General features: G+C 39.9%; 3 protein-coding genes across 5 annotated transcripts in view; 2 read left to right on the forward strand and 1 right to left on the reverse strand.

Annotated features, from left to right (window-relative positions):
* Window positions 1–4131, forward strand: part of LOC139574762 (glucocorticoid receptor-like) — a 62420-nt gene extending 58289 nt beyond the window's left edge. For both annotated transcript variants that reach the window (XM_071399630.1, XM_071399632.1), the window contains exon 8: window positions 128–4131. In XM_071399630.1, the coding sequence (XP_071255731.1) occupies window positions 128–280 (153 nt within the window). In that variant the 3' untranslated portion in view covers window positions 281–4131. The remainder of the gene's footprint in view (window positions 1–127) is intronic.
* A 2416-nt stretch (window positions 4132–6547) lies between these two features.
* LOC139574766 (putative fibroblast growth factor 1) lies at window positions 6548–9340 on the forward strand. 2 transcript variants are annotated; one of them, XM_071399643.1, is made up of 3 exons: window positions 6548–6862; window positions 7731–7834; window positions 8429–9340. In XM_071399643.1, the coding sequence occupies exons 1-3, from the start codon at window positions 6715–6717 to the stop codon at window positions 8627–8629; spliced, it is 453 nt and encodes a 150-aa protein (XP_071255744.1). In that variant the 5' UTR covers window positions 6548–6714; the 3' UTR covers window positions 8630–9340. The 2 variants fall into 2 exon arrangements, with proteins under 2 accessions (XP_071255744.1, XP_071255743.1); XM_071399642.1 differs by having other exon boundaries at window positions 6554–6889.
* A 121-nt stretch (window positions 9341–9461) lies between these two features.
* Window positions 9462–18012, reverse strand: LOC139574765 (NEDD4 family-interacting protein 1-like). Its single transcript, XM_071399641.1, has 8 exons — window positions 17793–18012; window positions 12625–12730; window positions 12233–12372; window positions 11986–12055; window positions 11561–11685; window positions 11352–11418; window positions 11141–11249; window positions 9462–10878 (listed from the first exon to the last, which is right to left on the reverse strand). The coding sequence occupies exons 1-7, from the start codon at window positions 17826–17828 to the stop codon at window positions 11143–11145; spliced, it is 651 nt and encodes a 216-aa protein (XP_071255742.1). The 5' UTR covers window positions 17829–18012; the 3' UTR covers window positions 9462–10878; window positions 11141–11142.
* Between the last annotated feature and the right edge of the window lie 29 nt (window positions 18013–18041).

An 18041-nucleotide genomic window follows, 5' to 3' on the forward strand; every position in this document is an offset into this window, starting at 1 on the left:
TGTTCTCCTGTCATTATTCTAGCCATGTTTGTTTTAGTGTCTCTGTTTGTTTACAATCTACACTAAGAACATTTCTGTGACCAACAGACAGTAAATAAACATGTCAAATGTGCTGCTTTCCCTTTAGATGGTTGGTGGGCTGCTGGACTTCTGCTTCTACACGTTCGTCAACAAGTCTCTGTCGGTGGAGTTCCCAGAGATGTTAGCAGAGATCATCAGCAACCAGTTACCAAAATTCAAAGCCGGGAGCGTCAAGCCCCTCCTCTTTCACCAGAAATGACTGTGTGGTGCCACCGCCACTGGCCGTGTCCACCACCGAGACACAATGCCTTAAAATCCCCTCACCTGCCCCTGACCGAGGGAGACAGGGAAGAAGAGAGGCTGTTTTGGGAGAAATTATACAATGTACAGGGGTTTGCTGATTTGGGGATGAAACAAGCGCCATCGAGGAGGAAGGAGAGATTTGTCAAGAGGCAGAAGACGAGACGGAGAGAGCAGAGGATTTTTGTTTTGTTTAACATCAATGGTCTATGATCCAGTTAATAGAATAAATGTTTTCATAAGTTTAAGTATAATCAAGGATTGAACTTAACTAACCCTTTGTGTTTTCTCAGGTGTATGACCCGCAGAACTTAACAATATCTAGATTAAATAAGTATCTATGTACAGATTATTAAGATGTCTACGTTTCTGCTGCCACATAATATACAGTTTATTATACAGGTCATTTCTTACCTCAGCAAAGGTAACACTATAACTGTCTTGTACTGTTATTCAACAGGTTAACCCACTGTGTATTCCTCTACCTGCTGTTGTTTTTAGGTAGTTGTTGATTATCGAATCACATGACGTTTTGTTTTCTTCATAACTGTCATTTTCCAAAGCATGTTGCATTGCTTTTTTTTTTTTTTTTTAAGTCGGGCCTAACATGATAAAATTGTTTTATACAATGAAAGCATACAGTACACAGTTCACAGTTCTATCTTTGTCTACATTAAGCTACCTACTGGCTGCCAGGTTTACACACACCGTCGATCAGAAAAGGGGGGGGAAAAGTGCCTTTTTAGCTTGAAGTCTGATTTTAGCCAATCTCTCTCTTGACTGTCCGAGGATAGATATTCTTCTTTCACCATCATGGTTGACCCTCAGTGTATGTGATTGTTTTGTTTCTATTACATGCAGTTGCAGTCAGTTTTCCTTTTTAAAATGGCTGCCGTGTTAGTCTGTTGCAGCTCAGTTATGGCTACTCAGTGTAAACAATAACAATAAGATCAGTAGATTTAAACAATACTCCCAATCTGCATACAGTATTCACCTGATCTCTTGTACACGTCTCATTTTTAAATAGTATTTTAGTACAATGACACCCATACCATTATGAGATAATGTGAAAGTACATAGTAAAGAACATGGCTTTAACTATTGGATGTTTGTAAAAGGAAGCTATTAATTGTCACCTTTTGAACTTATTTTTGTCAGCAAAAGTACTTTTGTCCATCGATGAACTAATACCATCTTCCTGTTGCTTTTGTTTTAACTGTTGTTTTACTAGTTGTTTTTTTGCCCATTTGTCATTATTGGAATGTGCCGGAGAGAGCGATGCGTCAGCCAATCAAAAATGGAGAGTGCAGATTCCACTTTTTTTGTGTATCGGCAGCCCCAAAACCAGAAGAGCTGGTTGCTATGGTTTCCACTCAGATTTGATGGGAAAATGGCTGTTCTTGAATTTAGTTCTACAGTAGTTCTTGGTCTCTTAAGGAAAATATAAATAGTAACAGTCCCAAGTCAGAGGGCCCAGTGTTGACCCTCTATATGCTGGTTTCTGTATGAACACACTGGTGTTTGAATGGATAGTAGAGTGGTGTGTGTGAATGAAACATGGGTAACTTGTCATTATTAATCCTTATAGCGCTTACATTCTGGCAACAGTGAAATATCACTGACATATCAGACAATTTGACAATTTGATGAGATGAAAACCAGCAATACACAGGGGGTTCTGGAGAACTGACACTGATGGACCCTGGTCTAGGACAACCTCCCACTGCTGCTCACACAACAACCCCTTACCCACCGAGGCATCTTGCTTACAACATCTCAGCTCTTATTGTTCCTCTGTGTGTGTGTGTGTGTGTGTGTGTGTGGTGTGTGACACAAAAAGTTGTCCAGTAAAGCACTTAGTACTAACATCCTTCTCTGTCATCTGGTTTCTCACTCAAACTGTGAGCACGTCACAAATGACTCCCTGTTCCCTTTGTAGTGTGTTACTTTTGACCAGGGCAAGGCTCTGGTCCAAAGTAGTGCACAGAATTGGGAATAGGGTGCTATTTTAGACATAGTCTGTAGCTTAATGGATGAGGAGGGGAAGAGACATAAACCAGGAGACATTTGGCCCGGCAACAGAGGACTGGGGTTTCCCACCCCATGCTCTAAGGGGAAATAGTTTTCTTCTAAAAACATGTTTTCATTGTAATGTAATTGTATGGTGTTGTCACATTCCGTACATTTGAGGAGAATTTGTGAGAATTGTTAACCCGAGACCTGAAGCCATTTTTGAAAAGGTGGGATGTGTTCTAACTTACCTAACCTGCATTAAAAAATGCAATGCTAGTTATTTGTTTGCTGTCATTGGTCTATTTACATGTTGGAAAACTGACATCTCTTATTTTCATACACTATGCCAACATCTAATAAGAAGCTATACATTAGTGATTTTTAAGAACAACTATACCATACTCAGGTTGTTGTCATTGGTTAAAAGTGTATGTGGTCATCTTATGTTCACTGATGGAACTGTTTAAAACCAAAAACTTGTACGTTTTGATTCCCAGAGTGAGTTTTTCTGACAATTTAAGTTGGGTTAAATAAAAGCTCACCTGTCCGTTCAGGTACGTTACTTTCATGCATACTGGACACGCCAAAGTCATTTGATTTTTCTCACTACTTGATTAACCATTGTTAACTTCCCAGTCTATCCTAAAGGAAAACATTTATTTTCAAAAGTAGTTCAATAAAATTTGAAAATGAATTCTCCCCATCTAAACTGCTTGTGGATTTCCTATGGGTTACTTTCACATTCAGGGTGGCTATAAATCATTCTCTGCTGTTGCCTTTCATATAACTGGTATGAAACCACAAACTACTCACCTCCCCTTATCCCAAAATGTATTGGTCTCTGTGGAATTGTATTATGCAGTAATTTTTTTTCAAGAAAATCTGAAAATATGCAAATATAAATGACAAATACCTGAGTTACATGTGTTGCTCTAAACAGAGATTATAGACATGTATTGTCATTTTCTTTTTTTCTTCTCCAATATAAGCTATTTTAGACAGAAAATGTTCACTTTAGTGAATGAACTCTGCAGGACAGATTTTCAGGAAAACTTTCAAGTGTCAATATATACCATTTTATTTAGATAACACAGTTCCAGTATATTACATTTTATACCGGTTGGCCAAAGCAAATCCAGACTCAAAGTTTCCCTGTAGTTTTAGTAGCTCTTGGAACGACAGACGTACAGGACAGTCATATAACACATTTTATATTTCTTTTTGTGTGGCTTTGGTCAAATGTTGTGTGCTAATATTATGAATATAGTCGTCAGTCAAAAAACTTCACACAAACTGTTTGTGAACGTAATCAACCAGCTTGAACCTGACAATTTGCACTACCCCAAATATTATTTTGAAATTCTATTTTGTATAAAACAGACGTTAACTTTTGAAACGTATTATCAAGGGCAGAATGAAGATGATGATTCACTGGTATATGCTTTTCTTTGAAGATGACTTGTTTAGCTTATACACTATTTTAATTATGTACATATAACCCAATGTAAAGAAAAACAATGTGTTGTATTTCTCCCACAAATAATAGTAGTTTTCTATATCCTCTGCATTATTGCTCATCTGTAGTAGGTCATGTTGATGCTTTTCCTTCCATTAAATGTTGAACTACGTCTTCGTTGTGTGTGGTACCTTTTCAAAACAAGAAATTGTATGCAGATTGATCATGTTAACTCACTTTATCTGAACAATGAAAAATGTCACCTTGTTGTCAGATATACTTTTAAAAATCACATTATTACGATAAGCACTGGTTCATCCAATAAAGAGGCTTTTCCTTTCTGGGGCTTATTGGTTTGGTTTGTAACATTTTATTATTCTTTAACCTTTATTTAACTAGACAAGTCAGTTAAGAGCAAGTTCTTATTTACAATGACGGCCTACACCGGCCAAACCCGGACAACACTGGGCCAATTGTGCGTCGCCCTATGGGACTCCCAATCACGGCCGGTTGTGATACAGCCTGGATTTGAACCAGGGTGTCTGTAGTGACGCCTTAGACCGCAGCACCACTCGGGAGCCCAAGGACTAGATCAAATGATTTCCTTGGCTGCCAGGAGACCTATTCTAGTTAATGGAAATGGACTTTGAATGTCTTGGCACTGAAAGAAGCTCCTACACCAAACTCCACTTTCATGTCAGTCTAATATTGCTACTGCTAGTCTCTTGGTCTCAGCATTTCAACACATCATTTCTATGACCACACTTGATGCCCCAAAGCCAGTGATAATGTTGGGAGAAAATAGCTTGTTGTTCCTTATTGAGGCCCCATAGGCTGATCCCAGATATGTTTGTACTGTTTGGCCAACTCCTATGGTTGTGTGCATACCAAACATTTTTCCATGGCAAGATGGCACAAACAGATCTTGGACCAGGCTACAAGGCTGTAGCTCTGCCAGATTACAGATCTTGGACCTAGCTATAAGGCTGTAGCCCCTACACCAGATTCCCGATGGTCTATATAGTGAGACTGTTGTAGAGGGTTTTCTGGATGGACAGTTGACTGACCCTGATGGCACGCAAACTCTCAAGTCATATCCTGGTTGTCAAGGGAGATTGGCTCCCACTTCAGGAATGTCACAACGTGGCCCTTTTGGGTGTATATTGTGACCCCCCCTCTCTTACTCTCCCACATCAGGTTTTACAATGGTCATAAATTCCTGGTAGAAACTCTCAGTATGGAGGGAGAGAGCCTATGGGAAACAAAGACATTCTCCTTGCCAAAACTCCTATTCCCCAAAATGGGAGAATTAAACAATATTTATATTTTTGAGAATGTGGGAATGGTCTGTGGACACTTAAGGGACAATCATGTCAAGTGTGTTTCATTTGGTGACCTCATGAAGGACAGGAAACACACATTACTGTGTTTCAATATTTGGGTTTGCATCTGAATGTGGTATAAAATATCTAATTGATATATTGTTTAGATATAAAGTTTTAACTAGTCAGTGGCCATGCCCCCGTGATCTCTAGTGGACAAACCAGAGGCTCTCTGTCGACTGACTATCCAGCAGAGGGACTGGCAATCACAGAGAGGGACAACAAAGGCAGACACTCGTAAATATGTAAAACTGCAATTTATTTTCGAATGAGCGGGTTTTCATGTTCAAAGTATTAGCAATTTCTATGTATGTAGTGAATCCATTCTGAGTTTCCCGTTCTTGAACTGCCCCACCCCTTTCCTTTGTCTACCAAGCTGTCATATCGGTTTCGTACGCTAGCGACTTTTTCGTTGTATCATGTAGTAACCAATGTATGACCTATTGTGTGTGTGTATTTAATTCTGTGATTGATTAAGTTAGTAAGTAAATAAATAATTAAGCCAATTTGTATATCGCTGATTCGTGATTCTATGCTAGGGTTCCTGCAGATATCCAAGGGTTTGCGACGTTCAGTAATGAGACTGATGAGGTATGCTCCGAATAGAATAGAACATTCATTTATTTGCTCAGATTAGTCTCATTGCGATTCAAATCTCTTTGGATAAAGAGGCGAGGGCCTGTATTCTCTCACAGCAGGAGTGGTAATCTCAGATCAGTTTAGCCTTTTCAAATCAAATCAAATTTTATTAGTCACATGCTCTGAATAGAACAGGTGTAGACATTACAGTGAAATGCTTACTTACAAGACCCTAATCAACAATGCAGTTTCAAAAAATATGGATAAGAGATAAAAGTAACAAGTAATTAAAGAGCAGCAGTACAAATATAACAATATATACAGGGGGGGGTGCCGGTACAGAGTCAATGTGTGGGGGCACCGGTTAGTTGAGGTAGTATGTACATGTAGGTAGAGTTAATTAAAGTGACTATAAATAGATGACAACAGAGAGTGGCAGTGGTGTGAAGAGGGGAGGGGGGCAATTTTATTTTTTTTATTTTTTCCTGTAGTCCACAATCATCTCCTTTGTCTTGAGAGATCATAATGAATAACATCATAGGGACAGGAGGGACCTGATCCTAGATCAACACTCTTACTCTGATGCTTCATGAATAGTTTACAGGCCCTGGTCCAAGATCACAGGAACTGCCAGCAGGTGTATGTGAAACAGGTGTCACTGTTGTATCCTAATAGTGTGTTTCTAATTTTAATCCTCCACATCCTGGGTGCGAAAAAATGTAGGCTATGTACGCGCCCTCTTTGGTAGTCAGTGCTCTGCTCCCCCGCGACCAAAACGCGCGTGACCACAGATCATTGTTGCTTCTACGGGTGACTATAAAGTCCAAACATGTTCCTGTTTGCCATCAAACGGCGATTTTACTAACGGGTTGTTTTCGTTCTTGCCGCAGAGCGCGCATCAGGTGGTTATTCTCAGGTGGTCTTGACCCACCGTCGCTATTTTAATTTAGAGCTTATCCAAAAATGACTGATGCAGAAATAACGTTTTTACCGGTGGGGCAGGATAATGAGCGATTCGGAAGTAACCTGCTCGACAATAAAAAGCTGACCCGCCTATACTGCATGAATGGCGGACATCATCTGCAGATTCTCCCGGATGGGACCGTGGAAGGCAAGAGGGACGAGAATGACATTCACAGTAAAAACAGAAATACTATAATATTTCAGTGGATTTTGTTTATCAAATGAACAAAAATACTACTGTATGTAAATAATACAAACATCTGTTATTAATTCGGCTATTATTTAGTTTATTGAACTGTTCATCCAATCAAGAAGTTTGTATTTATCTGCATAATTAACTTTATATTCAACTGTAATACATTTATGTTGATGTATGCTCTAATTATTTGCAAAAGTTCACAATCGACCTAAAATAATGGACATTTCCAGGCTGTTAAACTTCAGTAAAGATAATCATCAGTCTCCCACACTGTAATAATATCCCATAATAATTGTATGGTTCAATATCAAGGACAGTGTCATGATCGGAATGTGTGGGATATATTTAGACTGTAACAACACAGCTGTTTATGCGCTGTCTGAAAATATGCTGACAGAGATCTTCACTTCAGAAATACTCATGCAGATTTGCAGACAATGTTATCAGTAATCTGTTACAGTTATTAAACGCTTCCAGTTGGATAGCATCTAGCATTCATACTAAGGCTATTGAGATGACCGTTTTCTCAAAGCAAAGTCTCTGAATGTTGCATAATGACATGATAACCAAACCGCGACAACAACAAAGGTAGCTAACCCCCGTGTTTGAAATAGTAACCAAATTCCAGCATGCTTGTCTATGTCACTTTATTTCGGTGTGTCCTTCTAGTTTGTGTCTATTTGTTATCGTGTGGAATTTTATTTTTAAGCATGGTTGGAATGCTTGTCTTGAACTTATTTTGTTAGTTTGTCCTCCTGTGTGTGGGGGCTCTGTCTTTGTCAATCTGACGTTGCCTTGTACCCTTTCCTTGCCTTAGCGGTCCTGAGGGTGAAATCTGTGGACCACGGTGTGGTTGTCATCCAGGGGACAGAGGCAGGACGCTACTTGGCCATGAGCAGTGAAGGAAAGCTATACAGTTCAGTGAGTATTAAACTGCCTGTAGGACTACATTGTCATGGTGACCTCTTCACCCTCCCTAACTAACCTGGCCATAAAAGTCACAGAAAGGTGCTGTTTTTTTAACATTGGTGTCAACACATTAATTTAGGATAGTGATAGGAGACATTTACAATTATTATCATTCAAATAATTATTTTACATCATTCAAACTGTTTAGGACTATAGCCTTTAGACTATAGACCTATAGCCTTTTAAAATGTAACCTTTATTTAACTAGGCAAATCAGTTAAGAACAAATTCTTATTTACAATGACGGCCTACCCCAGCCAAACCCAGATGATGCTGGGCCAATTGTGCGCCGCCCTATGGGACTCCCAATCACAGCCAGATGTGATATAGCCTGGATTCAAACCAGGGACTGTGGTGACGCCTCTTACACTGAGATGCAGTGCCTTAGACCACTGCACCACTCGGGAGCCCACCCCCAGAACCTTACCAATCTGTTTTGGATTACCTATAGCCTTTGACCACCCACGGGTAATCTAATCAACGATCAGCATATGTTTGTGATGACTAAGTATTCTGCCTATCTGGCTTTCTGTCTCTCCCATATAGTCCATAGTAACTGATCAGTGTTATTTCCTGGAGAAGATTGAGGTGAACCACTACAACACCTACCAGGCCCAGAAGTACCAAGACAGGAGTTGGTACGTGGGACTGAAGAAGAACGGGAAACCCAAACTAGGCTCCAGAACCCACATAGGGCAGAAGGCCATCTTCTTCTTGCCACGGCGGTTGGAGGGCACAGGGGAGTGAAGGGTGTAAGGCCAGGGGTGCATCTGAAATGGCCAAAAGTAGTGCACTATATTGGGAATAGGGTGCCATTTTAGACACATCCATTCCAAGGTGCTCAGTGGGAAATTGCAGACAAACAGACAGGCTAATCAAACAGTATTTTAAATGTAAACTAGTACTGAAGCTTGAGTTGTAGGTTATAACAGCAGTTATGCTTTCGCCAACCTGTTATAGATGCTGTCATCTGTATAAACTATTATAGCTATATGATGGAAATCTGACTGGTAGAATCATGCTAAAACTTGACCAAATTAAGCATTCCACTCCACACTATAACTGCAATCTACTTTATGCTGCTAACTAGACATCTAGAATGTATATCTTTGTTGATGACTATTGCCCACTGTGGTCCTCTGTAGCTCAGTTGGTAGAGCACAGCGTTTGCAACGCCAGGATAGTGGGTTTGATTCCTGGGACTGACTCCTGGGACCAGCCTTACTTAAAATGTATGCACACATTACTGTCATTCGCTTTAGATAAGTGTCTGCTAAATGGCATATATTTAAATGTAATATCAAATATTGAATCATGACAACACTAATGATATGTAGCCTATATATGGAAATGATATGAGTAGTGTCTCTCACCAGCCAATTGTTATAGAAAGCTGATGGAAAATATATCACATACTGTACATTCAAAAACCATTTTAAAAAACCTATGGGAACTGTAGCAGTTGGTGTCGAGTCATTGTGTCTTTCAACCACAAGGTGTCAGTGCTGCACAACATTTTACAATAAGCCTTAAAATCTCTGGCAAAGCCTGCACACAAAACATGGAACAGAGATCAATCTCGCTTTTGAAAGTGACATTTATTAGACATGAAGCTTTTTACAGTTTAAAACATAATATCTCATAACAATAAAATCCCAAGGATGCAGCTGTACTATTTCACACAGAGATCAGAGAAATGTGTGTCTAGGACTGGGTTTGGATCGTAGCTCTGCTGTACCATTCCACATTTAGGGCTAAGCAAGAAATCTAAACAACTGGTTTAAAACAGACTGGCAGGCAAACAGGGTGATCCAACAGAGCATGTTTGAGATCATTTACAGTTAACAATATGCCAACAATTGCCTAAAGAGAAAGATCGACAAGTAGAGTATAATTGCTCGTCTTCTTACTAAATCTAATTAGTACGGTCATAGACCAGTTATAAATTGTCATATCACCCTTACGACTAGTAATAAAGCGCCATTTCACCCTTAAGAAAGCTCTATACTCACTGAATAACTACAGGTACTACCATTTGGTCGTTTATTGTTAATTTCATTGGGAGGAACTCCCTGGCGTTTTATTAGTAAGTTTCTAAAAAGTGCACCTGCTTACATTCTCTGATAGCATCATAGTTTTTCCATACATAATGTTTTTGTTTTCTCTACACAAAACTGTATGACTTGTACAACAAAAACACTTTGGACAAAATCTTTACCTTAAGATGTGCACATACGATACCTTACGGTTGAGGTAGGTGCGCGTATAAAAAGGTAGGATTCTGTCTTATAGGAATAATTCATGATGACAAATTTTAGCAAAGACCTCTGCCCTCTACTGGCTAGAAATAAGGGCAACGCTTCATATGAAGCCAACAGGTATAGTGCATTATTACTTGTTATAAGCATGTATAAAACGTCAATGTTTTATTACAAACTCAGAAATTGTAATACCATATGTGACTATTTTTTTTTCTTCTCCATCTCATGATTACTATGAGCTGGTGACTACTATGAACATAAAGGTGTTACAAGTGCTTATGACAAGTCTTATAATGCATTACGACTGCATCGTAATGCATTACACCTGTGGGCTTTCAATAAAGTATTAGTGAAATAAGACTGATCCCTTGAGGTGCAGATGCATGCTAGAACACTACCATCAAATGATATAAGGCATTACACAAACATTACAGACTGAAAAATGTAAAATAGCACTTAACATTCGCCACTAATGAGTACATACTATCATTATCCATTAATTAAGTTTTTCAAATAAAATAAAACAATTTATGTATTTAATTCCTGAATGTTACAAGAGTTGTATTCATCAAGATTGTGTTGTTTTTTTCCCCCATCCTGCCGTGTCGTGATGGTTATCTGAGTAGTTTGGTTTTAGACTTCTGCAGTTTTGTTGCTGTTTGTCAGTATGATGCTTTTCAAACATCCAGGATTCTCGATCCAGATTCAGGGACGTTTTGTTGATTCAAAAACCGGCTGTGAAGAGTAAACAGGAGATACGTTAACGGAGGAGATCAGTATCTCTGTAGGAGAACAGGTGCTTTACTACAGACCATGTTTGTTTATGGTATATTTACATGTAACCAGACTACATTGGAAGGAAACTAGCGAGTGGAGAAAATCTATATGATTTGATAGATTACTAAAACTTCTATTTCTTAATAAAGGACCAGGCTTATGATTTGATAAGGTCGTATTCTGCTGTAACACAGGAATGTTGTGTGAATTAGGGCCTCACCTTCAGTAGATGAACAGGACTCTCGTTCGAGGAAGTGTGGCGTAAGTAGGATCGGCCATTTTGCGAACCCGGGAGTAGTTGACGAACCCTCTGACGAACAGCATGAAGCCTGGAGAGTCACAAAAAAGACAACAGCATCCGTTTCATGATCATCTTTCACACATTTCATACACATTCATTCAAATAGAGCTCAGACTTAAGCTCCACTTACCCAAAGCCAGGAACACCCACCACAGCCAGTACTGCCCATCAAAGTAGCCAGGGAAGTAGGTGGAAAACTGGAACGTTCAAAAGATAGTAACATAACATTAGGGGACCACAATAGCATTCCAAAGTATTTAGGGCTGGAACAAAAGCCTGAACTCCCCTTAGTACTCCAGGACCAGTGTTGTAAAGAACAACGAGGTGTGTTGATCTTACCCGGACTATGAGAACCCATTTGATGAGAGACAGGCCAAACCCAGAGATGGCGCCGTAGCGACCGGCTGCAGAAGTGGTCAGACAGAAGGACAGGAAAAAACCAATCCAGTTGAACAGGAATGCCACTGGAGAGAAGAGAGGACAATCAATCAATTAACCAATCAATCATAGACCACTAATAAGAAGAGGCTCATCAGTTAACATGCTTGTCGTTCACCACACATAGACCATGATGCTTTGTGAAAGATTATACAACAGCTTTTCTAATTGCACAAAATTCCACCTTATGAACCGGTTGGACAAGTCCCTGGCTTGGCTTAATGTCGTTGCTTTGTTTAGTGTACCCATGAACCCACGAGATGCAGACAGACATTGTCTGTCCATAACAACAACTACACTGTACAGGAAACAGAGAGAAGACTTACTGAAGAAGGTGAGCATAAAGATGCCATCATTCCCTATGCGCAGCTGGTCAGCATCGTCAAAGTCATCCTCCTGAAGGGAGAAAAAGGAAATGTACATTTTGGTCGTCAGACATCTTCCAATGATGATGGTCAAAATGTGTTTATTTAGGATGGAGGCTCTCACAATGATAAATACTAGTGAATCTGGAGTTATCAATGCCTGAACAATGAATGAATGAATACCGCTGTGAAAGGAGGACAGACATACCACAACCCTGCCAGGGACCAGAGGGACGCCGGTCTCCGCTTTGGTCCTCTCTGCTTCATCATAGGAGGGCAGTGTGGTAGCCACGTTGTAGGACGGGGGGTTGGGGAACCTGCCTGCATCCTCCTTGTAGTCAAAGAACGCTGCAGGGGAAATGGAAAGGTGTAGAAAACGTGACGTAGCACATTACTGTTGGCTAGTAGCAAGGTGAATGTTGGGAGCTCACTGAAACACCACAGTTTACACTGTAGCCTTTTCTTTTGAGCACTAGAATAACTATATTACAATATTAAATTCCTGACTTGCATATGAAACCGTCCTCAACCCCATATGAGATGAGTCAATATATTGCCAGTTACTGTGTGTAGTGCTATGGATGGACAGAGGCCAATTACCTGCGTTGGCAGCTGAGATGCTGCTGTAGGGGGGAGGTGCATCCAGGACAGCTGCTGGCTCCTCCTGAGGGGGTTGGGCTGCTGCTGGCTCCTCCTCATTCACCAGCTGGATACAACACACACACACACAGTGGGATGATGCACTATTCTGGCCGTCAGACTAATTGACTGGCAACACCCAATCAGTGACATGACAGGAACCGTTGATACCTGAGGCGTATACTACAATGCAGGATCAATGAGTTAGCCAGCTAACTTTGATAATTAACTAGAAATAACTACAGGTGCCTAGGCCGTCATTGAAAATAAGAATTTGTTCTTAACTGACTTGCCTAGTTAAATAAAGGTAAAAAAAAATAAAAAATAAAAAAAATACAGAGCCTTCAGAAAGTATTCAAACTCCTTGACTTTTTACACACTTTGTTGTGTTACAGCCTGAATTTACAATTGATTAAATTTAGATTTTGTGTCACTAGCCTACACACAATACCCCATAATGTCAAAGTGGAATGATATTTTCCCAAATGAATAAAAAATGAAAGGCTGAAATGTCTTCAGTCAATAAATATTCAACCCCTGTGTTATGGCCTAAATAAATTCATTAGTAAACATAATGAGTAGCATGGTCGCACTGTGTGTTTAACATGATTAGGGTTGCAAAGGGTCGGAAACTTCCGGTACATTTCCAGAATTTCCCATGGGAAGTTAAGCCTTGGAATTTGGGGAATTTTGCTTAAATTTATCCAAAAAAAGTTAGCTTATAACAGTGAACCTTTTTTGTGGGATACACATAAGGCAATTCTAGGTCTTGTGTCATATTTTGGTTAAACTATCCCCAATTCAATGGAATTGCAACCCTCTGCATTCTTCCATCACGTGTACAGCTGATTCTCAAGATCTTGCACACTAATGAGATGCTATTGAGCCCACACTACTACACTGTCTGAGCCAAGGATTACATGCTTTCTGGTAAGTTTTGATTACAATACTGGGTGGGGTGAATATATTTTATATGACATACATGATGTTTTGTTAACTAGTAAATAGTAGCCTACAACAAAATGTTAAAATAATTTCTAAGCTGTTTAATCTAACTGCTTAACTATTTATCTGTACATGGAATTGTATTTTTATTTATTTTTTACCATTCTTTTTCTAATCCTGACAGGAAAATGCCACAGGCACTATCTGATATGTGGAGACATTTCAATGCAGCTAATATAGAAGGAAAAGCTGTATACATTTGCAAATACTGTGCCAAATCATATGTGAAGAATGCAACAAAGATGCATAATCATCTGGCCAAGTGCATAAAGTTCCCTCAGCGCTCACAACAAGCAACCTCTGACAAAAGTCCCTCTACTTCTATTTGAGGTGAAAATTATGAATCAGACACCTTATCAATAGCTCATGGTGCTCCTGGAATCAGAAGTTTTTTTGACTCAATGGAGGAACGTAGTCTGATCAATGCTGATGAATGTCTTGTTCGAGCTGTGTATGCAACTGGTTCACCTCTGATGCTCACAGGCAATGTGTATTGGAAGATATTTCTGAATGTTCTTCGCCCAGCATACACCCCTCCAACCAGACATGTTTTATCTACTAATTTGCTGTTTGCTGGATGCAGAGTTCAACAGAGTTCAAGTGAAGGTCAAACAAATCATAGCGACAGCAGACTGTATTGCAATCATCTCTGATGGGTGGTCGAATGTTTGTGAGCAAGGAATAATTAACTACATCATCTCCACCCCTCAACCGGTATTCTAAAAGAACACAGACAAGAGACAGAGACACCGGTCTCTACATTGCAGATGAGCTGAAGGCAGTCATCAATGACCTTGGACCACAGAAGGTATATGCACTGGTGACAGACAATGCTGTGAACATGAAGGCTGCTTGGTCTAAAGTGGAGGAGTCCTACCCTCACATCACACCCATTGGCTGTGCTGCTCATGCATTGAATCTGCTCCTCAAGGACATCATGGCACTGAAAACAATGGATACGCTCTACAAGAGAGCCAAGGAAATGGTTAGGTATATGAAGGGTCATCAGCAGCAATCTACCTCACCAAGCAAAGTGAGGAGAATAAGAGCACCACATTGAAGCTTCCCAGCAACACCCGTTGGGGTGGTGTTGTCATCATGTTTGACAGTCTCCTGGAGGGGAAGGAGTCTCTCCAAGAAATGGCCATATCACAGTCTGTCGATATGGACAGCCCCATCAAGAGGATCCTCCTGGATGATGTATTTTGGGAGAGTGGTAAGCAGCCTGAAACTCCTGAAACCTATAGCAGTAGCCATTGCACGGATTGAGGGAGACAATGCCATCCTGTCTGATGTTCAGACTCTGCTTGCAGATGTAAGAGAACAAATCCGTAGTGCCCTGCCCACTTCACTGTTGCTCCAAGCAGAGGAAACTGCAGTTCTGAAATACATCAAAAAGTGTGAAGACTTCTGCCTGAAGCCCATACAGCGTACATGTTGGACCCCAAATATGCTGGCAAGAGCATCCTTTCTGGTGCAGAGATCAACAAGGCCTATGGTGTCATCACTACAGTGTCTCGCCACCTTGGCCTGGATGAGGGCAAGGTTCTTGGCAGTCTGGCGAAGTACATTTCCAAGCAAGGGCTTTGGGATGGAGATGCAATATGGCAGTCGTGCCAACATATCTCATCAGCCACCTGGTGGCAGGGACTTTGTGGATCTGAGGCTCTTTCCCCTGTTGCCTCCATCCACCAAATCCCATCAACATCAGCCACCTCAGAGTGCAACTGGTCCTTGTATGGAACACACACACCAAAGCACGCAACAGGCTGACCATTACAAGGGTTGAAAAATTGTTGGCCATCCGGGAAAATTTGAGGGTTTTTGAGCCTGACAAGCCATCCTCAACAAGGTTGGAAAGTGACAGTGAAGATGAGGTGGACATTGAGGAGGTCCAGGGAGAAGACATGGAAGCCTGAGGGGAAGACAACCAAAGCTTTAGTTTCTAGACTATCATTTTGAAAACGTTTTTGGGAGATGCGATGGATCATTGGGGATCATTCAATATTCCCTTTCATTTGTTGTTCAGTGAAATCATCCCATGTGAAGAGTCAACTAATTTAACTCAAGTTCAATTCGTAACTGAAAATCTTTTTTTTCTTTCTATTGGAATAATTTAATAATTTGCAATTATGTCTACTTATGATAAGGTAAAAGGTTTATGTTTCTGTCTCCATATGATATGGAAAGTATATCCAATGCAAAAAAACATCTACATTTAAATGGTATTAATATTAATTTACATATATTTCTGTTAATTCCCACAAAGTTTCTACCTCTGAATATTCCGCAAAATGTGCAACCCTTAACATGATATTTGAAGGACTACCTCATTTCTGTGCCCCACACATACAATTATCTTTAGGGTCCCTTATTCGAGCAGTGAATTTCAAACACAGATTCAACCACAAAGACCAGGGAGGTTTTCCAATGCCTCGCAAAGAAGGGTACCTATTGGTAAATGGTTAAAAACAAAAACATTTAAAAAAACAAACAGGCATTGAATATTCCTTTGAGCATGGTGACGTTATTAATTACACTTTGGATGGTGTATCAATACACCCAGTCATTAAAGGTACAGGCGTCTTTCCTAACTCAGTTGCCGGACAGGAAGGAAACCATGAGGCCAATGGTGACTTTAAAACAGTTACAGAGTTTGATGTCTGTGATAGGAGAAAACTCAGGATGGATCAACATTGTAGTTACTCTACAATACTTACCTAATTGACCGAGTGAAAAGAAAGCCTGTACATAAACAATATTCTAAAACATGCCTCCTGTTTGCAATAAGGCACTAAAGTAGGCTAAATCTAGAGAAAAAAAATGGCAAAGATATTCATTTTATGTCCTGAAAACAAAGCATTATGTTTGGGGCAAATCCAACAACACATCACTGAGTACCACTTCATATTTTCAAGCATGGTGGTGGCTGCATCATGTTATGGGTATGCTTGTCATCAGCAAGAACTAGAGTTTTTTTTATGATAAAAAGAAACAGAATAGAGCTAAGCAAAATCCTAGAGGAAAACCTGTTTCATTCAGCTTTCCAACAAACCCTGGGAGACAAATACACTTTTCAGTAGGACAATAACCTAAAACACAAGGCCAAATATACACTGGAGTTGCTTAACATGACAACATTGAATGTTACCAAGTGGCCTATTTACAGTTTTGACTTTGACAGTTTTGAATATGCTAGTAAATCTATGGCAAGACTTGAAAATGGCTGTCTAGCAAAGATCAAGAACCAATTTGAGCTTGAAGAATTAAAAAGATTATAATGGTCAAATATTGTACAATCCAGATGTGGAAAGGTCTTAGGGACTTACCTAGAAAGACTTACAGCTGTACTCGCTGCCAAAGGTGAATATAACATGTATTGACACAGGGGGTTGAATAATAATCGATTTTTTTTTTTTTTACAAATGTTCAAGTATTTTGTGTAGATCATTGACAACAAAATGTGGAAAAAATTAAGGGGTGTGAATACTTTCTGAAGGCACTGGATACGTTTTTGGTTGTTGAATCAATTAGACCATGACCATTTCAAGCTTGTCTCGAGACAATCTTATTTCAGAATATTTAGGCGAGTTAGCTGGCTAACTAATTGATCCTGCTTTGTGGTATACCTCTATGGCATTAGTCGCAGATTGGTTGTCGACACCTATCAATGAATGTAGGCCTGCTAGTAGCGTGTTCTTGTGCAATCTTGATAGATTTTAATATCACTACTATGATTATGGTTGGTAACTAGCTAGGTATCTAGGTAGCTAAGTAACTACCAGTATCTAGTTTATGTTAGCGGCAACAACATTTTCCACGGATTAGCCTTTCAATGGCCTATTAGGGTGGGACATGTCAACAGTTAGGTCGTCATAACAAATGGGCCTGTGGCCCGTCCCCTGTAGTTAGTTAGCTAAATCAGTTATACTAACTAACTACACTTAACCACCATAAACGAGCGAACGTGTTAACCGTAAGTGTCAAGTTAAATGTTGAAGACACAATGAGCTACAACGTTAGCAAAACTGGGCCCAAAGTCATAACGACGTTTCGTTTTCCAATGCTGGCTAGTTTAGCCGTTAGCGAATTGTATTGGTTAATAAAATAAAAAATAAACTTACCTCCTGATATCTAACGTTGCTGATTTGCTCGGCCATCCTGGATGGACGTTGAGTGTTTGAAAATGATCACTTGTTTGGCAAACTGTGAGCTGAATATAATATTGATACGCTAAGATTGAAACTAGCACAGCTCCGCCATCTCCCCTTCCTTCCAAGTCTGGTGTGTTGTTCCTCCCCTTGCACTGTCATGTGACCCAGTCGAACTGTCAGGATAATGAAAACACTACGTACCTAGCTATAACGTAACGA

Source organism: Salvelinus alpinus, chromosome 4 (assembly GCF_045679555.1).
Source record: "Salvelinus alpinus chromosome 4, SLU_Salpinus.1, whole genome shotgun sequence".
NCBI classification, from domain to species: Eukaryota; Metazoa; Chordata; class Actinopteri; order Salmoniformes; family Salmonidae; genus Salvelinus; species Salvelinus alpinus.